This window comes from Myotis nattereri (assembly GCF_964212035.1).
Source record: "Myotis nattereri genome assembly, chromosome: 6".
NCBI lineage: Eukaryota > Metazoa > Chordata > Mammalia > Chiroptera > Vespertilionidae > Myotis > Myotis nattereri.
In genome coordinates, this window is record NC_138081.1 from 24,273,390 (window position 1) to 24,298,936 (window position 25,547).

General features: G+C 43.4%; 1 protein-coding gene across 1 annotated transcript in view; it reads left to right on the top strand.

Annotated features, from left to right (window-relative positions):
- Positions 1-25,547, top strand: part of LRRC1 (leucine rich repeat containing 1) — a 125,714-nt gene that overhangs the window by 86,685 nt on the left and 13,482 nt on the right. The window contains exons 5-10 of the mRNA XM_081094941.1: positions 8,811-8,867; positions 9,136-9,199; positions 10,435-10,509; positions 13,014-13,158; positions 15,207-15,325; positions 17,089-17,172. Of these exons, the coding sequence (XP_080951067.1) occupies positions 8,811-8,867; positions 9,136-9,199; positions 10,435-10,509; positions 13,014-13,158; positions 15,207-15,325; positions 17,089-17,172 (544 nt within the window). The remainder of the gene's footprint in view (positions 1-8,810; positions 8,868-9,135; positions 9,200-10,434; positions 10,510-13,013; positions 13,159-15,206; positions 15,326-17,088; positions 17,173-25,547) is intronic.

Genomic DNA, 25,547 nt, shown 5'->3' on the forward strand with positions numbered 1-25,547 from the left:
CTCCCCCCCGCCCTCCCTCCCTCTCTTTCTTTCTCTCAAAATGATAAATAAATAAATAATCTACACTAATAAAAGAGAAAAATGGTAATTGGCGTATGACGCTACCCTTTTCATTGGCTAATCAGGGCTATATGCAAATTAACTGCCAACTAAGATTGGCAGTTAACTGCCAACAAGATGGCGGTTAATTTGCATATGTAGGCACAATGCAGGGAGGCGAAAGGGAAAGCAGGAAGAAGCCCCCTGCCACTGACAGTGATCTGAAACCCAGGGGGGAGCTAAGAGCTGGGGGGCAGGGCAAAGGCGGCCCTGGGGCCGCCTTTGCCCTGCCCCCCAGCCATGATGGAGAATCAGGTGCCTTTGCCACCCTGGCCAGTGATAGCAGGAAGTAGGGGTGGAGCCAGCGATGGGAGCTGGGCACGGTCGAGGCTGGCAGTCCCAGGAGCTAGGGGTCCCTTGCCTGGGCCTAAAGCGGAGCCCACGATTGCGGGGCCGCTGCAGCTGCGGGTCCCCGCTGGCTGGGCCGGACGCCTCAGCTAGAGGCGTCCTGCAGGGGCAGGGGCGGAGCCCGCGCAATCGCAGCGCCCCCCCCCCCGCTGCCACTGCAGGTCCCCGCTGCCCAGGCCGGATGCCTAGGCCAGAGGCATTAGGCCTGGGCAGGGGCGGAGCCTGCAACCGCGGGGAGCTGGGGGTCCCCGGCCCAGGCCTGACACCTCTGCCGGAGGCCTCAGGCCTGGTCAAGGGGCCGATCCGGTGATTGGTGATCGGAGGGTGATGAGGGTCAACTCCTCTGGCTGAGGCATCAGGCCTGGGTGGGGGGCGAAGCCGGGGATTGGGGGGATATGATGGTCCCCTTGCCCAGGCCTGAAGCCTGGGTCAGAGGCGTCAGGCTTGGGCGGGGGGTGGAGCAAGCGATCAGAGGGAGATGGGGGTCCCCTGCCCAGGCATGATTCCTGGGCCAGAGGCCTCAGGCCTGGGCGGGGGCCAGAGCCAGTGATCGGGGGGAGATGGGGGTCCCCTGTCCAAGCCTGACACCTCTGGCGGAGGCGTCAGGCCTGGGCAAGGGGCCGATCAGGCGATCGGAGGGTGATGGGGGTCTACGCCTCTGGCCGAGGCATCAGGCCTGGGCAAGGGGCAGAGCCAGCAATGGGAGGGGTCTGGGGGTCCCCTGCCCAGGCCTGATGCCTGGGCCAGAGGCATCAGGCCTGGGCTGGGGGCAGAACCAGTGATGGGGGGAAATGAGGGTCCCCTGCCCAGGCCTGACGCCTCTGACAGAGGCGTCAGGCCTGGGCAAGGGGCCGATCCTGCGATTGGAGGGTGATGGGGGTCAACGCCTGAGGGCTCCCAGTATGTGAGAGGGGGCAGGCTGGGCTGAGGGACACTCCCCCCCACCCCCTCCCCCCCCCCCCGGGCACGAATTTTGTGCACCGGGCCCCTAGTAAATAATAATAAGTAAATAAAGCAATGAGGTACTAATACATTGTACGACATTGATGGACCTTGTAAACATGTTAAGTAAAAGAAGCCAGCCAGGAAAAGCATATATTGTATGATTCCATTTATATGAAATGTCCAGTGTAGGCAAATCCTTAGAGACAGAAACCCAGATTAGTGGTTGGCAGCGGTTGTGGAGGTTGAAGGGGTTATATAAGGAATGACTTCTGATGGGCATGAAGTTTCTTTTGGGATAATGAAAAATTTCTGGAATTAGGTAGTGGTGATGTTGGCACAATCTTGTGACTCTACTAAAAACCACTGAATTGTGCACATTGTAAAGGTGAGCTTTATATTATGTGAAGTATAGCTCAATGAGTAAAAGAAAAGGATGGACTTTAGGCAAACTTGTAGCCTGTTGCTGCTAAAGGATGATAGTATACCTGGGAAAGTGACCTGGTCTATTCTTACTGAAACTACTCTGTAGTGTCAACTCATAAGGAATGTGCTGAGGTCATTTTGTCTCAGTTACTTGCACCTGGTACCCATACTAGAGCCTCCAAAACATTCACGTGATGTGGAGTGGCAGTGAAGGTGGGAGGGTGTAAAACCCCACTGGGAACTCGTGGGGAATCCTGAGGGTCGCGGAAGCCTCTGCTGCCGTCTGAGAGCCTGCACCCTGTCTTTACTTTGTGCACCTGTCTCCATGAGCTTCCACATCCTCGGCCATAAAGAAACGAATACCCTCAAAAAAAAAAAAAAAAAAAAAAAAGTAAGTTTGCCTAAATATGTCTAAACATCTGTACTCTGTTTATCTGAACATTTTTTCTTTTTAAAAAAATAGCCCTTTTGAAGGAGAAGAAATGCATGTAATAGACTGACACAGTACCCCAAACATAATTGTCAGTTATTAAATGGTTATTATCAATAAACTTGTAAGTATGGCAGTTTGTTGTAGAAATAGAGCCAGTCAATACCCTTGGGTTTACTGGCAGATGGAAGTAGAGCGTGTGGGTCTGATGTTGTCACTGCTACCCTTGGGGATGGTGACCTTAATTTCAGTGGCCTTGAACTCAGTGAGCCATGTGGCCCTTGCTGATAAGACCTGTGCTAGGCTGTTTACCTGTATTGTATTAGTGCAGGCTTCCTACAAAGAACAAATCTTTTTGAAAACTATAATCATATTTAATGCTCTTTTGTGAGGCCTGGGAGTTTCTATAAAATAGGTATTATTTTTTAAAAATTAGAAAAATATCTGGAGCAAAGCCACCATAAGGAAGTATGTAACCAGAGATTTCTTAAATACTGATTTTGTATTTAAAAAGCAGAAGTACAGTCAGGCCCATGCGGTTTAGTTGAGTGGCGACCTTTGCACCAGGAGGTCCATAGGTTGCTGGTTCGATTCCCAGTCAGGGCATACGCCCAGGCTCTATCCCCAGCAAGTGGCGCGAGGAGGCAGCTGATCTATGTAGATGTTTCTCTCTCATTCGTGTTTCTATCTCTCTCCCTCTCCTTTCCTCTCTCCCTAAAAATCAATAAAAATATGAACTTTTTAAAAAACAGAAGTATAATGAATGTAAACAACAACCCCTATCTCCATCACTATTGTTTTCCCTAAGTATCATTGCCATAATTATAGAGTTTATATTTTAATGGCTTTATAGTATACTATCATTTGTTTGCTTGGCCTACCTTAATTTATTTTATTCTTTACTTTCTTAATGATTTTGGCCACCAAAAAGGGTGGGGGGAATCCAAGTGGATTAAAAAGGGTTTTTATTAAAATATAGTGGAGAACAGATGTAAATTCTTTAAATTAACTACTCCCCCAGGCGCTGAAATAGAATCCTAAAAATACAGTTGGCCTACATTTGGACTTAGAAAAGAGTATTACTTTTGCCCCTGCTATCATGAGCTGTGTAAAACAGTAGGCATTAGTGTGCTGAGAAGAAAGGCTCACACTCGTTTCCTGCAAGAGGTTAGGTTTGTTAGGTTTTGTTTTGACCCCATTTGTTGGCAGAAAAGATGGGAGTTACAGTAAGAATAGAAAATCATGTCTTTTTGTGAGAGGAGGATGAGGTCATTCCAGCAATGTTGCATAGAAATTTAATTTGCCAGAAATTAAAATTGAAGGGTAAAATAGCTGTAATAGGGCAATGTTTGAAAACATTAAGGTATGACTAGACAGTGAAAAATATATACTGGAATGTATATATTCCAGGTGAGAAGTGAGACAAGAATCTATTCAGTGAGGAAAGCAGTGTCAGATGTGTATAGGATGCTACCTTCCATGTGGAAAGGAGGAGGATAAGACTATATATTTATACCTGCTTGTCTTTGCCTAAAGGAAAACTCTTGGATGAATGCAGAAACAACTAACAGAAAAGGTGATTTCCCATGAGAAGGGTCTCAGTGGTAGGAAACCAGATAGTTGGGGGCAAAGATGGGAGGAAAACACACTGTATACTTTGCTTTACACATATCTTAATGTATTGCCTATTCACAAACTTGACTTAACAACTCAAGAAAGAGACTGCAGAAGATAGTGGTTAAAAGTGCAGATTCCTTAGTGAGTGCTGGCTTTGCCACTTACAGTTGTGTGAGACCTTGTTCAAGTTCCCTCTCTGTGTATAGTTTCCTCGTCCATAAAGTTAATTCTTGTAAAGCACTTGTAACAAAATGTGTCATATTGTAAGCTGCTGATATCACTATTACTAGGGATACTAAAGATCAGTAATTTCATATTACATCTCAAGTGTCTAATATTTGTCACATTTGTAAAAGTGTTAGAAATACCTGACACTTTCCTTTTGTCCCTATGATGTCATGTTGTGGCTGAAGAGGCTGATAAATGCATGTGGAGTTCTGGTTCCTTGTTTTTCTTGGCCTAGTGATTAAGAGCCTGGCCTGTGAAGCACACAGAATTGGGCTCCAATCCAACATTTCTCAGCAGTGAATTCTTTTTTTTAGGCGATGTAAGAGATGCAAAGACATTTGCATTGAAATGAATTGGTTGTTTTGATGGGGAGGGCACTGTCCCGATGTCTCAGTTGAAGATGCTATATTCTGAAAGACTAGAAAGGGCCCGCAGGTGTGGCTCAGTGGTTGAGCATTGACCTATGAACCAGAAGGTCACAGTTCAATTCCCACAGATGCCTGGGCTGTAGGCTTGATCCCTTGTAGGGGGAGTACAGGAGGCAGCTGATCTATGATTCTCTCTCACCATTGATGTTTCAATCTCTCTCTCCCTTCCTCTCTGAAATAAATAAAACTATATTTTAAAAAAAGACTAGGATGGGGGATCATTCATTCATTCATTTTCAAGTCATGTTCCTGGTCTAAATATGCATTCAGGCAGATCCTGTTTCACATCAGCTGTTGCCAGACAGTCTGGAGAACCACATTTTGGAGTGGGGCTGGTAGCCTAAGCAAGAACTGATGAGCATCAAACACGTGATTTCATTCTAGAATCAGTTAATGATTCTTTGAACTCAGAATGACTAGTCCTGATTATACCTGATGTTGGGCTCATATGGGAGATGGGAGTTAGTCAAAACTGGGTGTTTTTTTGTTTTTTGTTTTTTGGGTTTTTTTTAGCTATTTCTTGTCCCTCCTATTGGTCATCAGTTATGGGCAATGCATGATTTGATTAAAAGCTGGCCAGTGCCACAGCTTACTATCTGTAGGGCTGTTGTTGGAAGAGTTTTCTCTAGTGGGGATGACTCCTGTGGTTAATAACATCTTCGAGCAATCTTTCAGAAGACCCCCAACTCAGAGTACACGGACTTGTAAGGTACTGGGCTGTGCTTAGGAAAGGGGCTGTCTCAAGGAAATAAGGCACAAGGATGGTTCTGTAAAGTTGAAGGGTAAATACAGTATGCTCAGCTTGCCATCCTATATAATAAAGAGCTAATATGCAAATGGTTGTCATACTCTCATGCTGTCACACTGTAACGGCTCAGACACTCAACACTGGGGAGAGAGGAATGGGGACCAGCCAGGCACAAATGAGCTTGCAAGAGAGAAATGGGGACCAGCCAGGCTGTGGCCCGGGAGAGGGACAAGCCGCCTGTTCCACCGTCCCAGGCACCAGTGGCTGGGGCAGTGACCCAGGAGAGGAACAAGCTGCACGCCCTGCAGTCCCAGGCGCCTGCAGTCCTGAGCGCTAGCAGCTGCGGCCCGGGCGAAGCCGCCGGCCCAGGGTCCCCTGCGGCTGCAGCTGGTCCGGGCGAAGCCGGCCTGGGTCCTGGGTGCCTGTGACTGGTCAGTGGAGGGAATCCTGGGTCCTTGGTGCAGGACGAGGCAGAGGCAGTTATGGGCCATTAGGCCAGCAGGGAAGAAGTGAGGGGCGATCAGGCAGGCAGGCAGAGATGGTTAGGCGTGATCAGGCAGGCAGAGGTGGTTAGGGGCAATCAGGCAGGCAGGCAGAGATGGTTAGGGGCGATCAGGCAGGCAGGCAGGAAGGCAAGTGGTTAGGAGCCACCGGTTCCGGATTGTGAGAGGCAGTCGGACAGCCCCCGAGGGGTTCTGGATTGGAGAGGGTGCAGGCTGGGCTGAGGGACCCTCCCACCCCCCCATCTCCCACCCCTGTGCACAAATTTCGTGCATCAGGCCTCTAGTAGTAGTAGTAGTAGTAGTAGTAGTAGTAGTAGCAGATATGATTGTATTCATTTTAGGGGAAATTGAGATACAGTGGTGAAGCACCTTAGCTGGTTAGTGAGGGACAGGCCAGTATTGGAGCCAGGACTCTGGTCTCTCAAACTCCACATACTCTTTTCAGAGGGACACTTATCTGTGGGTCTGTAGTCTGATTATAATGTTCAAGTTCTTCATTTTAAATAGTTTAAAATTACGGGGAAGTATTACCTCAGAAAGGCTATTATTTTATTTAAGTTAATTTTTGAGTTTAGAAAGCTTACAAAATACGATATTTGTTGTTGTAACACCTGGAGAGTCATCTTTTCCTTACTATCCAAAAACAATAGAAACTAAGAGCTTTTGAGTCAGACCTTTTTTACTTAAAAGGATATTATATTTGGATGTTAACATGATAGGAGAGGGAACTATGTGTTTAATCTAATATGACATTATTAAGTTGCATATGTCTGTAAGTCTTTGCAATATTTTTGCTCAAGCATTATTTCCTTAGTAACTATGGCTGACTATGCCTTTTACCTTCAAGACAAAATTTAAAGATAATTAAAAAATGTGTATTATATTTTTAAAATGACATGTAAACCAACGAAAATCCCAGTGTCCTTGCTGTGGTTAAGAAGGTAAGATGTAGTCATCCCAAATTGGCAGGTGTTTTTAAAATTTAAATGGTAACCAGAAAGTTCCAGAGAATGCCTGGGGGCAGGGAAGCAGCAGGCCTGCAGTGTTGGCTCTCAACCGGATTTGAATTGTGGCCCTGCCACTTTCCAATGGACCTCACACTAAGCCTCACATTCCTGATTGTGTCCTCCCAGCCCTGGTGCTGATTGTTGTTAATTAAGAGGTGAGCCCTGTAAGGAGCCCTGCTGGGCACCTCCTGTCACATGCAGTGGGCAGGTGTCTCCCCAGCCCCGTCCCTGTGTTTCAGGAAGGAAAAGCCTCAGTGAAGCCTGCAGACCTTGGTAAGCAGCACACTCAGCACCAAGGCCTGTCAAACTGCCTTAACAAGCTTTTTCTGATGCCCAATGAGGAAAGTTTTTGAAGCAAAGGACTTCTTTCCCCACCTTGAGGATGTCTTTAGTGTGTCACAGTGCTAGGTGTGAAAGTAATGAAGATATGAAATGACAGCTCTAGTAGTGATTTTAAAAATATAAATGTGAAAATAGCCAAATGATTACCACCTCCCCAATAAAATTGGCTAGGGGGGTCACATGAGAATTTAAAACTGAAAACGAAGCTCTTTCTTTTGAAATCTTTACTTTTGCAACGTCTTTTAAAATCTTACTTATCACCCTTATCTTGTGATTGCCTTTTGAAGTAGATACTGGCTGGGGTCCTCACCACTCTCTCCTTCCCATTGTTATTTCTTCTGTGTAAACATGTGGCCCAGAGAAAGTGGAATCAGACAGCTCCAGCTTCCCACCTGTTTGCATTTTATTTGGAGGATGTTATTAAATTCATAAGTGCTTATTATCAGGGATTTTTATTTTTCAAGAATAATGCATTCTAAAGTGTTTTATTTGTTTGCTCTTGCTTCAATTGTGAAAACTATTATTCAGTTTCTATAATTGGAGAAGGTGATGCAGAATTTGTGCATGTCATTGTAGAGTTAAAATATATTTCCAAGCAAATGGGCTTTAAGTATATAAATATACTGTTCATGCAGTCATGTTTCCATTTTCCAGTGTTATGAAACCAGCTTTGTTTGTACCAATGATTCTGGCTTGTATATTGGAAGGAAAATAGAGGATTAAGGCAGATTAGAGTGTTGGGATAATGTCTGTGTGCTCACACATAAAAATTCTCCAAATCTGGACGTTACTATGGTGATGTTAGCAGAAACTTGAACTTTCAATTGGTATAGAGCTTAGTACAGTGCCTGTTGGAGTAACAGGCAAATCAGTCATCTTCTGAGTCAATTTGTTAAGCCAGTGCTGACTGCATTTGGAAGTCGAGGTTGCTGGTGATGAGGAACTGCCACCAATCAGTGTCTGGGGAGAACACCTGTCTCCTTTCATGGTGCTCCTGTTAGGCATGGATTATATAAGAGGCAGCAGAATCCGCTGAAAGAGTACCATTCTGGGGTTTAATAGAAATAAAAGAAACATTATAATAGCTGCACTTACTGAGTCAGACTTGCATTCCAGGCACCATGTGAGCTGTGCTATTACATTATCCCTAATGCATTTAAATCAGTTATTTCCATAGAGCTCCGACCGCTTGCTCCTAGTTTATGATCTTAATTAAGTAGAGCACTTGGGCTCTTTGGACTGAGTGCCCACTTATGTCAAACAGGGGTGGTTTCTTGCCGATGTTTGGAAGAAGAGCTCCGAGCTCCGTGAGATTACTGTTTTTATGGTAACAGCACATTTTTGACATTCTGGAGCCAGGAGAACATATCCTGCTTCTGTCTTGGTCCTGGGAATGGTTATCTTTCAATGATTGCTAGTGAGTTACTCGCATATATTAAATGAACAAGAAATTTGAATGAGGGTGCCTTATAGTGACGATTACTACTCTTTTTCTTTTAAAATTAAAATGTGGGAGGTAGAGGTGATGTTGTTTTTAATGGGGGTGGTGGTGGGGTGGTGGCGATGGTTTCCCACGGGGAAGTAATGTTCAGGTTTCATTAAGAGTTGCTCCTTATGGAGTGTGTATTGGGAGGGGGAGTAGGAAGAATCTCAGGAATTTTCCTTACACTTTTTTCTTCTGTTCATTTCTAGTCTTTATAACCTGGCTTCACTGGAACTGAGAGAGAATCTTCTTACATATCTTCCTGAGTGAGTCTCTGGGGAAAATAAGAGGGATTTTGTACCGAATGAATTTCTTCAAACATTAAAAAAAAAAGTACTGTAGTGTTTTGTCAAAAAGAGATTCTGTATCTTATGGAAAGTTTGGGAGATGTCATCTTTCTCTTAGTGGTCCGTCCTGTGCAATATTAATAAAATCCAAATAATCTTATTGTTGGAAACTAGTTTTAAGTGAGGGAATACCACATTGCTTTGTATTTCTAAGTATTATCTAAGAACTTTTTTTTTTTTTTAATAGCTCTCTTACTCAGCTACGGAGACTAGAAGAACTTGACTTAGGAAACAATGAAATATACAATTTGGTAAGTCTGTATTGTAGAGTGCTTTGAATTTAACTTTTTTCTTACTTATGAACACAAATTTTGAGAGAGATCTGTAGGGATGCTTTTAAACCAGTATTTCCACATGTTTAGCTTGGCAGCATAAAAGAATGTGCTACAGTTCACATGGGTTAAGAATTGTGATTTGTGCCCTGGCCAGTGTAGCTTAGTGGTTGAGTATCAACCCATGAACCAGGAGTCACAGTTTGATTCCCAGTCAGGGCACATGCCCAGGTTGCAAGCGCAATCCCTGGTAAGAGGGTATGTAGGAGGTTGATCAATGTTTCTCTCTCATCATTGATGTTTCTGTCGCTCTCTCCCTTTCTCTTTCTAAAATCAATAAAAACATCATATATAATAAAGAGGTAATATGCAAATTAACCCTCACAAGATGGCTGCCTATGACCAGGCTGGCAGGGAGGTTAGTGAGGGATGACCAAATGACTGAACATGCAGGCTTCGTGGGGTGACCAGACCGTCAGGGGGGTTAGTGAGAGGCAACCAGGCTGGCGGGGGGGGGGGGCAGTTGGGGGCGACCGGCCGGCAGGGGGCGCAGTAAGAGGTGACCAGGCTGGTGGGGGCGGGGAGGGTCAGTTAGGAGTAACCAGGCCGGCATGGAGGGGCAGTTGGGGGCGACCTGGCCGGCAGTGGGGGGCAGTTAGGGGCAAACTGGCTGGCAGCGGGGGCAGTTAGGGGCAATCAGCCGGCGTGCAGAGGCAGTGAGGGGCGATCAGGCCGGCAGGGGCAGGCAGTTAGGGGCGACCAGGCAGGCAGGCAGGTAAGAGATTAGGAGCCAGCGGTCCAGGATTGTGAGAGGGATGTCCGACTGCTAGTTTAGGCCTGATCCCAGAGATTGGGCCTAAACCGGCAGTCAGACATCCCCCAATGGGTCCCGGATTGGAGAGGGTGCAGGCTGGGCTGAGGGGATCCCTCCCCCCCTCCGTGCACAGATTTTGTGCACCGGGCCTCTAGTATATAATAAAAGAGTTGTGATTGGGAGGCAGGGAGGGTTAGGCCAGATATGATGGGCATACGTGGACATGACTGGCATTGTTGAGTGTTGGGGTGCTCTTATGAAGGGGGCTTGATATTAGAGAAATACCAACAGACATCCTCTGTAGTACCCCATCATTAACTGTTGAAAATAGGATTTTTTCTTTCTTAATGGAAGACAAAGTTGGATTTTTGTTACCATAACATTATTCTTTTTGTTTTAGCCAGAATCAATCGGAGCTCTCGTACATCTAAAGGATCTTTGGTTGGATGGAAATCAACTGTCAGAATTACCTCAGGTACATGGTAATTTCACTTATTCTCCCCCCAAACATAAACCAGTAGCCGCCACCACTCTCATTTCTTCCCTGCTTCTACATGAGAGTTTCTTTAAAAGGGATTTTAATATATATATATATATATATATATATATATATATATATATATATTACATATATATGTAATCTTAATTGATTTCAGAGAGGAAGGGAGAGAGAGAGAGAGAGAGATAGAAACATCAGTGATGAGAGAAGTCATTGATCAGCTGCCTCCTGCACACCCCCTATTTGGAGATCAAGCCCGCAACCCGTGCATGTGCCCTGACGAGAATCAAACCGTGACCTCCTGGTTCATAGGTTGACACTCAAGCACTGAGCCATGCTGACAGTGCTGTAAAAGGGATCTTAAAAACCAAAAACTTTGGTTGAAAGAGCACATTTGGAGAAATATATTGAGCATTCATTATGCTGTATTGCCAGAGGAAAACTGAGAGCCCCAACCCACTATTACTAAAGATAGAAACTCTATCCTTTAGTGTGTGAAGTCTTAATCCTTGCTACCCACATGGCTTACGTCTAGCCCAGCAAATTTATAAATTACCGGGACCCCTGATTCTGATGGTATGCATTTCTGCCACTCTTTATGATGTGCCTTGGGCATAATTATGACCACATTTTGCCCTGTAAATGGTGTGAAAGCAATATTAAAATTCTTTATTTCACAAATGGGCATTTTCCTCTTATTTTTTCCCCTCCAACTATTACTGAATTTCATCCTCTGGTGCGTAGTCCAGCCAGTCTTAAAGTCTCAGTTGCTTTTCATGATGGGCAGGTGCTTGTATTTGACAGTACCTCTCATCTGTCTCTGCTCAGCAGTGAGCACCAGTGTGGTGCCTGTGCACTTCAGGTGGGGAATGCCATGTCGCCCAGGGAGTCTTGACACTAGAAAGAAGGACCAGAGTGAAATGTACCTGATGTAGCAGTAGCCCCGGAATTTCCATGACATCACTTAGAGCTAGTGGCAGTAGGAACTAATTTGAGTCTATCTCTGAGGTCTTGGCTGCATTGGGCAAAGGATAGGACTGATCAGCAATTGTTGTTGTGAGGGTTTGATACTTAGATTTCTCTAGAAAAATATGAGAAATCCTGATTGAGAGAATTCTAGTTATTTTAGGAGTCAAAGGATGGAGAGGGGAAATACCAGGAAGTTGTCAGGGAAGTAATAAAATACCAGCTATTAGACATGAGGGGGGAAGAGTATATGTGTGTGCAAACATGCATAAATGATTATATGCAAAGTGCCACATCCTAAACACCAAGAAATTAAAATACCAGTGATTGTGTTTTAAATGGTTATTTAAACATCTCAGTTTCTTTTCTTATATAAACTTCTGTTAAATCAGTACTAAACACACCAGACAGTTTCAAATAATCAGAATTATTTTTGTCTCCATCGATGACAGAAAGAAAAGGATACAATGACATCGTTAAAAGGAATTAATGAAAAAGTAGAACAACTGCAGGGATCGGGTGTGAAATTAGTAGACATGTAGTCTGCTTTCCCATGACAGGAAATGCAGGGGCGGGTCATAGGATGCATATTGGTAGGAGATAAACGGAAAGAATAGATTAGACCAAATTAAATGCAGATTGAGGAATTTGTACTTCTGAAGACATTGGGAATCCACTAGACTTTTTTTTGAGTAGATGGGTGGTCTGATAATGTGACTAGAGCTATGTTTCCAGGAGGGAAATACCGAAGCCAGATTGTAGAACAAACTTGGGTAGAGAGAGGCTAAGAGGCAGAGCTAACAGTCCAGGGCAGAGGGTAATGAGAGTGGGCACCTAATTGAGTGGCAGTGGAATGGAAAAGTGGAAGCAGTTATAAGAGAAAACATGGACTTTTGTGAATGGAAGGGAAGGGAGGGTAACTCTTGAATAGACTGTTAGACTCATCCAGGTACTTGTCCCACTCCAGGGTAGACTGTTTTCCTTAAAAGCAGTATGCGAGTTCTTTCTTCTCTTGATGTTAAATGTGTCAGTGGGTCTGTATGCTCCAGTTTTTCTGGGAAGCAGCTGCATTGATATTTGTTGTAACAAGTACTACCTGTCATGGGAGACAAAAAGTAGATGGTTTCTTAACAGAGAAAAATCTCAGGGTTCCCTTGATTGATTCCAAACTTGGAGAACTGGTTTCCAGCCTCTTATTTCCCCCTGGTTCTGTGACCTTAAAGTTGTTTGTTCTCTCTCTGTGCCAATCTCTTCATCTGTTAAGTGACTGATTCCTTGCCTGCCTCAAGTTGGAGGACTTGGCGTCGCTCCCAGCTCTGTGACTGATTCATGCAGCTTCCCGTTTTCATTGGAAGAGGGTCTGGAAACTTACTCCAGCCTTCACATCTAGATAGATGCTGAAGAAACATCCTTAGGACTACTCTGGGTTTTGGTTGCAAAATATCACTGTAAGACATTTCTCTGTGCTATGACAGGTTTAAGCATGAGTTTCTTTTTCTGTGTCACTGATGTAGGAAATAGGAAATCTGAAGAACCTGCTGTGCTTAGATGTCTCTGAAAACAGGTTGGAAAGACTTCCTGAAGAAATCAGTGGCCTGACTTCATTAACAGATTTAGTCATTTCCCAGAACTTATTAGAAACGATTCCGGATGGCATTGGTATGTATTGGGAATAACTAACTCCTAAAGGCGCTGGCTGTGCGGGCGTTTGGAGGACTCTGATCCTTCAGTTACCACAGTCAGGAGCTGGGGATGTGATTCCTTTAGTTTCCTTGTTTGTTTTTTTAAGAAGGAATGCAAAAATAATACAATTTAAGTTTCTCTATAGGAAAGGATTTCCTTCACCTTGGTTTGGTAGCAATTATAGGTATTATTTCTTAAAATTGTTGACTCATATCTACTTCATCCACACCTTGTCTCAATTACTTCAGTAGGGATTAGCCTACTGAATGTGTTTCAGGCATATGAGCCTTCATTAAGAAATTTCTAATTGAGCATTCTCAATAGTTGAGGAGAAAGTAACTTTGACCTTATTGCATAACCTGGGGAAGGGCTGCTCAAGCTGGCACAGTGCACTGGAGTTGAGCCTTTTCTGAGACATTGAGAATAATCCTTTACATTAACCATTCTGTGCTGTTTCTTTTTAAAAAAATTAGTCCAGGCATTTCCTTTAGCATAAAGGAATTCATTTAAGTTTGAGAAAATAAATGCAAACAGAGAAGGTATACACAGATGTGGACTAGCAGCCCCACCATAGCAAAGCAATTGTAAGCAGCTACATTTAACCATATAGTTGTCATAGGATTTCTGTCTTTGACCTTCATTAAACTTTTATTCAAAACATTGAAGGGAGTTTTCTGAAACTTTCAGTAGGAGAAGCTGTATGGCAGAGGACTGCTTCCTTCCTGGGGTTTGATCAGGATGAAGGTGACAGCAGCTCAGCCACCATATAGACATTGCCTTTTGGGGATTTTGACTCGAGGTAGAAATGTTCACGGAGAATCATATATGGCAACTGAAAACAGTTGTAGGAGCTGGCGGTGTTTTAGTGCCTGAAATAGGAAGAAATAGGGGCATGAGGTGGCGAGTTTCAAGCATTGGAAAGGCTCTCATGGAGGAGGAGGAGATGTATTATATCTTCCAGTTCAAATGGGAAAAGTCAAGGACCATGAATCTCAACTTGATAAGAAAGGCTTTAAGAGAGATATTTGTACAAGGTAGTCTGGGCTGCGTAGTGAAGAAGTGAGCACCCTGTCGCTGGAAGTATTCCAGGGGAGGCTGCAAGACCACTTGTCAGTCTGACTATTGGGGAGACTCCTCTGTTGGGGCGAGATATGTCAAGTGTGGGATACAGTGTGCCCTGACAGGACAGGGTTCACAGCTGCCTAGAACCCTCTGGGACAGCGGTAATTATGGCTGGTCGTGCTAAATAAAGAGCTCAAGGAGGTTAGTTCTGCGTTGCCCTGTAAGGCCACCCAAGGCAAGCTAATCTTTTCGACATTTCCCTTTCTCCAGCTTTATGTCTCTTCTAAGATAGAGGCTGCTTTCTGGTTTTCCTGGGGAAGGTTAATCATGCCAGCCACTCTTAGTAGATAGCAGAGGACATCTGCTCTGTGGGCAGAGTCCTCTGAGTTGTAGTTGAGAAAGAATCTGAATGACTTGGGATTTTCTTCACTCAGTGGGAACCCGAGGGGGCTGCAGTAAACAGATTCTTCTTTTCCATGGTGGACTCGGTCTTCCATGGCACTTGTTAAAGGTGACCATCTCATTCTGCATGTATAGAAATACTACAATATAGGGATTTCACTAAGTCATGCTCAGTCATAAGTGATGGAATAAACTGCACTTTAGTGTTCTTTGTTATTAGTAGGAGGATTCTTGGAGTAAGATAAAAGCCTGTCTCCTGTTTTAAAAGATCCATTAAGAGCCAGCTGTTTAATTTTCTTTAAATTTTCTGGCTTTGATATGATACTTTTAGGTAGTGACTTTTAAAATGATTGGCTTCTAATTGCTGACTTTTTAATGTTCTGAGCAAATTGTTTTAACTCCCAACCTTTAGTGATCTGAATGAGAATGATGTAATTTCATAATGTGAAAAGCTGGGTGAGGTAAAAATGAATAACTGTAACAAGAAAGAACAGCAGATAGGAAATACCAAATGATGATTAGGAAAACAATTGTTACTAATGAGTTTAATAATTTTTCAGGAAAACTAAAGAAGCTGTCGATCTTGAAGGTGGATCAGAACAGACTAACACAGTTGCCTGAAACAATTGGGGACTGTGAGAGCCTCACTGAATTGGTTCTCACAGAAAACCGACTCCTGGTGAGTGTGGTTTACGCATTCAAACGGGTATTTATAAAACTTATTAGGGTGGATTCTACTTATTTGTAACTTGGGTGCACTAAATGGAAATTTCCTTATGTTACACACAAAAAAGGGACTTGCGGAGAAGCAAATACATGATACGAAGATGACTGGTTTTTAATCTGCGTAAGTGAGGAAAGTGGTGTTTCCACCCCCCTGTCAGATGTGTGTGCCACTGGTGCTCCCAGTACAGGGACTGCACTGACACCAGTGAGGGCAGGGATCAGCACTGTTGGTGGATGTGCCGCTGCCGTGGGGGCCAAGGGCCTCAGAGGAAACACTGTTCTCTCTGGATTCTGTAGCAAAAGGGAGGAGTGGGAGAGATGGGCAGGAAATGGTGGCTGGCCAGGAAAGCCTCGTGGGACTGGGGGAGGAATGCTTTTTGGGAGGAGCCAGAGAGTGGTATCTGCTGGGCTTTGATGTGAGCTCACCCATCCTAGAAATAGAGGGTGGAGGTGACTGCAGGAGTCCCGCACTTGGACCAGGCTTCCCGTCCTACCTGGGCACAGGCCTTAGCGTGCACCACCTGCGGGGGCAGGTCAGCAGGGTGACAGCAAATCTCAGTTGCCTTCTCACTTCCTGCTGCTGCCTTTGTTTTCATCAGTCCTCCATCTATCACTTCACCTCCCTTTTCTCCTTTTTTAGTACTCTTTTAGCCGCTATTGTTTTCTTCAGTTTGCTTTCCTACATTTCCCTTTTTGCTGTCTTCATTTTGTCACTTTATTCTTAACTCTGCTTTTCATTCTCTTTCTTCTTCTTCTTCTCCTCCTCCTCCTCCTCCTCCTCTTCCTCTTCCTTCATAAAAGAGTAAGTAATGGTCTTTTGGTGAAAAGAGCAACAAAGGACAGCAAGAGTTGACCAAAGACGGAATCAGCGGGAGAGGGGCTGCATCTCCTCAGGCAGTGCAAGCCGACTCCTCAGGCAGGCGTGGGGGGAGTGACCAAACCTTCCTGCCCTGGTTTGTGGTTTTAGGCTTAAAAATAGTCATCAAACAGTTTTTTAAAAATATGTATTTTTATTAAATTCAGAGAGGAATGGAGAGGGAGAGAGAGATAGAAACATCAGTGATGGGAGAGAATCATTGATTGGCTGCCTCCTGCAGGCCCCCCACTGGAGATCGAGCCCGCAATCCGGGCATGTGCCCCGACTGGGAATCAAACTGTGACTTCCTGGTTTCTAGGCCGACACTTGACCCCTGAGCCACACCAACCAGGCCATAATAATTTTAAAAACAACATTAAACATAAATAAATAAAAATAACATTTACCCTCAGATTCCTTTGGAGTGTTGAAGACCCCCACCTGTAGGATTCAGTGCTCCACACAGCGGCCCTTACACCTTCTCTCTTCCCTGGGGTCACAGCACCTCTGCTCAGCACTCGGGTCACCTGCCCCAGCACTGTGGCTTCTTAGACAGCCACGCGATCACATCAGTGTGGTTCTTGAAGGTGCGCACAGGGTAGGGGTGAATCTTGAAGATAATTAAGCTCTCATTTGAGTTGAAAAGCCTTCATTACCTCTTTATTAGGTGTTTTTCTCTTCCCAGCCAAAATGCAAAATATCTAAGTCCACATCCCCAAGTGAAATTCACAAATATCTGATTCTTAGGAAGAATGCTTACTTCTGTCCCTTGATGAGATTACAAGTCTTTGAAAAGCTCTGTTTTACTGTGCCATGTTAAAATATGTGTTAAGTTAATAATAAAAATGTTATTTTAACAGACCTTACCTAAGAGCATTGGAAAACTTAAGAAGCTGAGCAACTTGAATGCAGACAGAAATAAATTAGTGTCTTTACCAAAAGAGGTATGTGCTAAAAAAAATAATAAAATAATAATCACAAAGAAATTATAATAACACAGAAGGAATCAAAAATGTCAAATACTTTAAAAATACTTATGTGGTGCTTTTTAAATGCGTGAACTCTCGTCCGTGAGTATAGACATGGTTGGAGGAATTCTATCAAAGAGTGATCATCAGTGACACTGAAGAGAGTGGGTGGAAGAGAGAGACCGAGGCTGCGGCCTTGGCCGACAGTGAACAGTGACACCATGGTGATTTGGGGGTTTGGCAGAGGAAGGGGATGACTTTGGGTTTGATTGAATTTAATGTGAAGTTAAACTGCCCCATAAGCCATTGGAATGATAAAAATGGGTCTTGGTGCCGTGTTGTTCCTGGGCAGAGACGACCCTTGGACAGGGCTCATGCCAGGAGAGTGAGTGAGCTCTTCACCAAGCCACCCACACAGAGGAAGGCAAATGGGAAGCGACAGCTGGGTTTTCAGGACTTTCTCTTGTCGGTGCTCCAAGCAGGAGAAAGTGGACGGTCGCTGCCCATTGTGGAGAGTGGTGTGCGGACTTAGAGGCTGTGACATTCTGCCGGGGAGACGTCTGTGACGTTCCTGCTCAGAACGAGAAGGAAGCCCATATCATGACAAATAAAGAGGCGTCCGGTGTGTTGTTTAAAGGAAGGCTTATTCTACTAGGAAGTAGGAGGATGTGATTGGAGATGGGCAGTGTTGAGCTTGACTTTTTAAATTAACAACAGAGTCTAAAACTAAGCTTAAGCCACCGTTTTTCTCTTCATCAATGTTGGTGAGTCCCTTTCCCTTCGGCAGGGCGTCACATAGCAAGGTGTGGGATTGTGTGATGCGGTCACCGGCCAGGTGCAGTTTCCTTTGTATTTCTCTGTTTTGACAGTTTTCAACATCCTTGGAATAATTTCTGAGCTGCCATCTAACCAGCCAGAACTTGAGGAGCTCTTATTTTCCTAGTGTACGTCTCAGGGTGCCTGAACTTGGCCTGATTTCTTCCCTCCTTTCCTCATCTTGGTGCCCTGCCCTCCGTGTCCCAGTCTGCTCCCTGGGTTAGACGGCCAGCGTCCCTGAACGGAAGCACGAGGACATTCATTGTAAATGTGACCATATTCTGACACATCCTCAGTCTGAACACTGGCATCCAAGTAACACTGTTCCCAGCTCTGAAGTCTACATCTCAGCCTAATCGGGGCACAGCTAAGAGCTTCTGCCAATCAAAACATGCGGTGCCAGTCTCCAAGTGATAACCCAGAGCACAGAGCTGAGCGTCATTCTGCACATTCATCGTACTCCTGTGGGATAGAACATGCACATGGGTGACGACAGATCAGATGCAAACACAGGCACCGAGAGGTGGAAAGATTTATGACTTTCTTCCTCAAGGCCCCCGCTGGACTAGGAGCTTTCATGTGTTAACTCTGAGTCCTCACTCCGCTCTGAAGGTCATGGGGTTTCCTCATTTCACAGAGGAGGAAACAGGCCAGCAAGCAGCTTTCCTTGCTAGGCCTCACATAGCTGGGGGTCTAGAACTGGGCTGCAAAGCTGTGTCTCCCACAGCCCGCTCACAGCTCACGGCTCTTCACTGGCCGAGAGTAACTTGGCCCCTCAGCTGATACTGACTCAGCCCAACCTTTTCATCTATGTGACCTTGAGGTGTGGCAGGATCTTAATTAGATAAAAAAAGGTCAGGTTATCTTTAGTTTGGGCATTTTAGAAAATTATTATATTTTAGGAATATTTCAATGTGAATGCCAAAGAGAGCACTTTTCAGTATAATGTTAATCCCCCGTTTCACCCCACCTCCCACTTCCCTCTCCCTTTCTTTTGATTTTCTCTCAAAGGAACACATTCTAGACAAGAGCTTTAGAATTTTATTTTTATAGGACTCAGCATTATGTTAGCCTCAGTTCTCTGTTCACTTTAAGAGAATGAAACCTGTACTTCTTGTTTCTTTTAGAGAGTTATGCCTAGTGCATGCTGTGTCTGCATGCATTTACTAGAAGCAGCTTTTCATGATTTGAAAAGTGAAAGTATTTCTAGCTTCAAAGCATTTTAGTTATCTATCACGTTTTATCTACTTTCTGAGAAATTATCATTGGTTTTCTGGCATTGAGAATTTGATGCAGGAATGAGGTCTGTGCCTATCCCTCAGCTGCCGGATACAGCAGAGAATGTATCAGGAACTGGATCTTTGCAGCACATCTTCACTCCTGCCCACACACTCAGCCCCAGAGTCAGAGGTGCACTGAGCATGTGTCTCCAATTCTGCTGCAGGTCACAGTGTGGTAGCCCGCAGAAATGGCTGAGTGCTTGCCTCTGACCATTGGGGCTGAGCAGCCAAGCCACCAAGGGCCTCCTGACCTCGAACTGCGTCATGTTGGTCTGGGCTGCAGCATCATGCCATGAGTCTGTGCGCTGAGTGTAATAGGCCCTGTGACCCTGTGTGTGCGTGTGTCGGGGGGAGGTGAGGGGAGGCTTATGCCACAGTGACCACATGTGTGCATTTGCTCTGTCTCCAAACTTGATACCATTTGATCAAATCCTGCACTTGCCTGGTTGGATTATTTTCTTTCAAATCTTTATTACTTTCTCTTGAACAATTAAGTTGCACGCATGACATATCTAAACAGAAATGCTGACTAATTCATGTTACATGCCCAAAAGCCTTAGTTGTATTAATTGCCATTGGCCTGCTGTGCTGTGTAGTTCTTCCTAGTTTTTGTCTTTTTTTCAATGTGATAATATTGTATATTGTCAGTTTTATAGCACAGCTTCTTAGTCTATAGCAGCATTTATTTGCGTTTTTTCCAAATGCTTGAGGGGAAAATGTTTGTACTGTGTGGGTCACAATAATAGTTTGTTTGTGTTTTGTGGTGTTATTCGTAGTAAACATTTGCAAATCAATGAATGTCTCTTGTTTTCTTAATTGTTAGCTGCTTGGAAATTTAGAAAAGTCAGGTAAACTTGCTATCCTGTAAGTATGGTTCAGACCACAGTTGCATCTCTGCTTCCCATTTGCTTTGTAAATGCATGAAGATTCAAGTCAGCTGACTGCTCTGTGTGTACTTCATTGTAAAATATTGGACATTTTCCTCTAAATTCATTTTTTTTTAATGACTGCATGGCCTGGAACTTTATTTGTTACGTCAGATTTGTTCAGATTATTTTCTCATAAGAGAATGCTTTTCTGTGAATTACATTTTAAGTTCTTCAGAAACTCTCAGAGGCATAACCTGGCGGCTCATCTGTCTTCACTAAATCCTGGTTTATTGGCACTATTCCATCTCTAATGGAAAGGCTAGATTTGCTTGATTTGCTACATGTGGCATGCTTCTGATTTTTCAAGCAACTTATTTGTATCTTTTCTCATCCTGTTGCTTAAGTATGTATGCTTCTGGGAATAGGAGGTTCCCTAAAACTCTCATATTTTTGGTAGAGGGAACAACGAAGGCTGTGTTATCTGACAGGGAGTTGGTGTATGTATGATCATGAGTATGATAAGGACAGCCAGCAACTTCATAATATTCCCCAAACAAATTTTCACTTTAAATAGCCTGGCCCATAAAGTTTCTGGATGGAAGAGATTGAGCATATTCCCAAGTTTAGACGCCAGTCTTTTGTCTGCATTAGGTCAAAATAGCCATGACCCTAAATGCATCACACCTGTCCTACCTGAGACAGGTAGGATTTGCAGATTGTTGGACAGAGCCTTTCTTTATCAGGCAATCTGTCTACATTAATTACCCATAAATGTTATTGTGATATTCAGAAATGTCTGTGGTGGTCAGGTATTCTTTTTATTACAATTTAAAATTATTTCAGTGAATAATTTAAAATGTTCCCATCATATTCTAAATGATTTATTGATAAATAAAAGATACTATCAAACCTGAAAAATACTAGAATAAAATAAAGTTGACCATTGGATTCCAAAATAGAGAAAGCATACCTAAACTTAAAGAGGAAATAAATCATAAAAGAAACAGTTGATGGATTTTCCTATGTAAAAATTAGATTTCTGATCTTTAAGAAGTTACAGATAGCCTGGAGGCAGTGGGACATTTACAACATTACAGATGAATAAGGTCTCACCTTACTTTATTAGAAAATCTTTCATATCACTGAGAAAAAGATGTTTCCACTATGGAAAGTGGACAAAAACGAAAGCAAAGAATTCTCCCCTTCACAAGAATCAGTAAGCGATTCATAGAAGAAAAAATAGAAATGGCTATAAATATAAAAAAAAAAATTTAGCTCCATTAGTATCCACAGAAATGTTAGTGGAAGCATTTTGACCTATCAGATTTTCAAGATTAAAAAAAAAATTAATGATACCAAATTTTGGCAACATTCAGGAAAGTGCATATTATTATGAAAGTATAACTTATTATGGCTTCTCTGGTGGGGAATGTGATATTATTATTAAAAACTTTAAAAGTGTACATACCCTTTGATTCTGTAATTCCACTTCTAGGACTTTTATCCTGAGAAAAAAATTATGGATATACACCAAGAGTGTGCACAAGAATATTTCTCACAGTACATATAGGGGCAGCTAACATGTGCCAGGCACCAGGCCAACCATGTAGAGAGGCAGCTAACATGTGCCAGGCACTGTTAGCTTTCATGCTTATTCTTATCTAATTTTCACAATAGTTCTGTGAGGTGTAGGTAAATCGTTATCCCTATGTAACAAGTTGTGAAACTAAGACACAGGGGTTAAGTAATTTGCCCAAGATCACACAGCAAGAAATGGTAGTACTAACTAGCAGTGTCTAATCAGGGTGATTTGTTACGTCATCTGAGATACATCTGTAGAAGGAGATAATTATGTGGTCAGTAAAAATCTTTTTAGAAATGTGATGATATGGGCAAACTTTCTTGATGTCATATGGAAACAAAGGTGCTGAAGGTCCTAGTGTTGGTACTCATTTTGTTGAAGTGTATGGGCAGAATCAAATGCATGGCAATAGTACTGAAAGATTGTCCCTCAAATTGTTAAATACTGATTATCCCTTTGTAGTCGGATGTGACTTCAGTTATTTTCTCCTTGTTCTTGTGTGTGTGTGTGCGTGTATAAGGTTTTTATTTTTCAGTCAACATAAATTACTTCCTTATCACTAGGAAAGAAGAATGCCATAGCTCTTAGTGGATATTTTGATGTCAGAGGCCCAATAATTCAGAGCCCCAAAGCCACGTGGTTTCCAAAACATTTATGAAATAGTGGACATTTGAATAATATGCCATAGATGATAGTGGGGCAAGAAAATAGTCTTTGGTTTCTGAAATGACACATCATAATATTTCTCTTCAAATTGTATTTTGACCAGATTTTGCTTATTGTACATTTTTGTTTTTGCCAATGAAATGTGGGTTCAGTTCTGCTACAAATAATATCAAAAGGAAGCTACAAAAAGAAATGAAAGCACCTTTATACTTAATACAGGGATTCAAAAGTGGGATATAGGCAGACAAAGGTAGGCTTTCTTTTTGAATTGTTGAATCCATCTGATTATCTTCTCTAGGGTAATGTAACCCGGAGGCAATTAAAACTTAGTGAAAGTTGATCTGACCAAAGGTTTGCTTAATAGCCTGCAGGTCCCATCTCCTTAAGATGGATTAGATTAGTGACAAACAGGTAAGGACAGTATCACCTTGACTTGAGACACAAAACAGCTAAACAAGGATTCTCAGTTATATTCTGTGATCCTCAGAAGATCCACGTGCAACCCCTTGTCTTCTGGAAAGGTGCTTTTTGGTTTAAGGGAGGTTTAAAAATATCAGCTTCCTACATGACCGGTGATAAGTTACTTAAACAGTGACTCTGCTTCCCAGATTTCTAAGTGATAGGGACATTTTATCCAGGTGGTCACTTTAAAAAACCTGTAAACTGTGCTTCTTGAACCCCAAAGAGAAAGCAGAAGCACATCTGAATGATATGAATAATGTACTACTGAACTCAAGTCACCGCTTCACTTTTATTGACATAAAATATCATTGTGAGACATTGTAAGGAGACAGAATTTTAAGAAGTTCAGGTGGGTCCGGGGAAGAGCTCGCCAGCATCAGAGCAGGCCCAGCGTAGTAGGCACTCCATGGTGACTGCACTTCTCATTTGGATGTTTCTCTTCTCATTCGAGTTTCCCTTCTTTGAAAAACAATAGCTACTACATTTACTTGGCAGCAGTAGCAGTAGACAGGCTCTATGATAGGTGCTAAATTATATTCATGGTTTCATTTAGTTTAATCCTTATTGTTACTTTTGGTTAAAGTAATACAGTCAAACTCACAGAACATGATCGAGCCTGAATTCTCACCCAGGTCTGTGTGATCTCAAAGCACGAACTCCCTCCAACGCACCGCACTCCTCTGCCATCTATAAAGCATTGTCTTTTGATTTACAGTTCAGGCTGCCTAATAATCTTTCCTGAAAGCCAGAAGTTTGCTCCATCCCTTCCTGGCTGATTTGGAAAGAGGGTTCTGTTTGCGTGGATGTTTGCCTGGGACAGCCTGTGCCTTGGCAAGTGATGAAGGCATCCCAGCATTCAGCAGCAACACTCGCCCTTTGTTGGCATTGTTTTCCAAACACCATAGACAATGGAGGTCTGGAGGTCGCCTGCCCTGACAACCCAGAGTGCCTAGGAGGCTCTTGAATGCAAGTGCTTTCCACCCTTTGACATCTCTAATGGGTGTGAGATTAGAGAGGGAAAGGAAAAAGAAAAAAAAGGAGACTATAAACAGTAGACATCTCACACAGGCCTCGGGGGCTCACACCACTCCTCCCCACACACTTAAAGGATGTTCACTTGTCCAGAACTTTTATTGCTCCTACAACTTTTAGACCCTCTCGGATCAGTTTAATCAATTAATTAACTTTTGATTGATATGAATAATGTATATGTACATGATACAAATTGAAAATGTTCATAGATGTAGTAGCAGGGCCCCAAAACAGATATTCTACAGGTGGCTGGGCCAGTGGACAGCTTCCTGACAAAGTGCCCCAAATCACAATGTGCTCTTGTCTCTATATCCCCTCCAGGAGCTTCTTGTCCCATCAGGAGGGCCATGTAGGAGAATAACTGATAGCTGCTCTGCTCCCCTGGAGGAGCATGCAGGGCAGAGGGGTGTCCAGCCTCGGCCATGTGCTGACCTGCAAGGCCTCCTCATGGCTGCAGTCCCCCCGAGACCAGACACTAGTGCAGTTACCCCTCTACATAAAGGGGTGTGTGTGAGGTGTCCCCTCCATGAGAACCTTGAGTATTCCTTCCAATGAGTAGATTTTTGTTGGAATCATCTGACTTTATCAGGGAGAATCTACTCATGTCGATCCTCAAAAGATTCAGGGTTTTGATTTCTTTCCTTCCATGATGTTCCTGGGCAGCCTTCGTCAAGGAGGAGAGGAGTGCCTGGCCCCACAAAAGATCCCTGTAGGGCACGACACTGGGGCTCTATATTCATAAATTATAAGAGAGAACACAGTGGTTCTTGCTAGAAAAAAATTGCTACACATAGCTGCAGATAATAACTTTAAGTAGCAGCCTTTCCCTAGTAGGTAAATTAATAAATATACGTGTATAAACATTCCTACATGAGAAATGTTGGTAGGTAGATAGTCTTCACAGGTGAGAAGATGGGATGGGTACTATACTGGCCAAGCACCCTGATTATATGTAAATGTGCAGATTAAACAGTAGCTCAGTAAAGGACCTGTCAGAAGGTTGGTATAGACCCGAATTATGAAAAAAAATGCAGAGAGCAGTGCGTCAGTGTAGACCAGCGGGTCCCAGAAAGAGTGGAGGATGTTAAGCCTGATTTTGGATGATTGGTAATGTTTTGAAAGACAAAAGGAAGGACCCTTCCATAAGAAGTAGTTGAACCAAAAATATAAGGTATATCTTAGATGACAGTAAGTAGACCAGTTTTGCTGGGATGGGAGATGTGAATGCTGGGAAGCCTTCTGCATACCTGGGTGTTCTCCAGGTGATCAGAGATGAATGTTAGTCCATGTTTTCTTATGTTTGTTTTTCTTTTACATCTATATAGTTAAAAATTGTGGTTAAAGATATTATTTCAAAATCTTTACATTAACTCCAAAAGGAAGATATAATAATAAGATTGTGTATGAAGGTAATTATGTGGTAATTTCATAAGTGGGCATCCTGCTGTTTAAGATGTGTACATATACTAAACCCATAAATAGAAAAGGTCAGAAGCTATATCAGACATCCTTGGAGATCCAGCCAAGTCTCGGCCCCCCCTCAAGTGGAGGCTCTGGAGTGCTTTCCCGTGTCAGAGCGCCATCAGTGGGTCCCTTCGTGAGCCTTTCTGAGCCCTGCTCTGGGTGAGGAGGAGCACAGGAGGC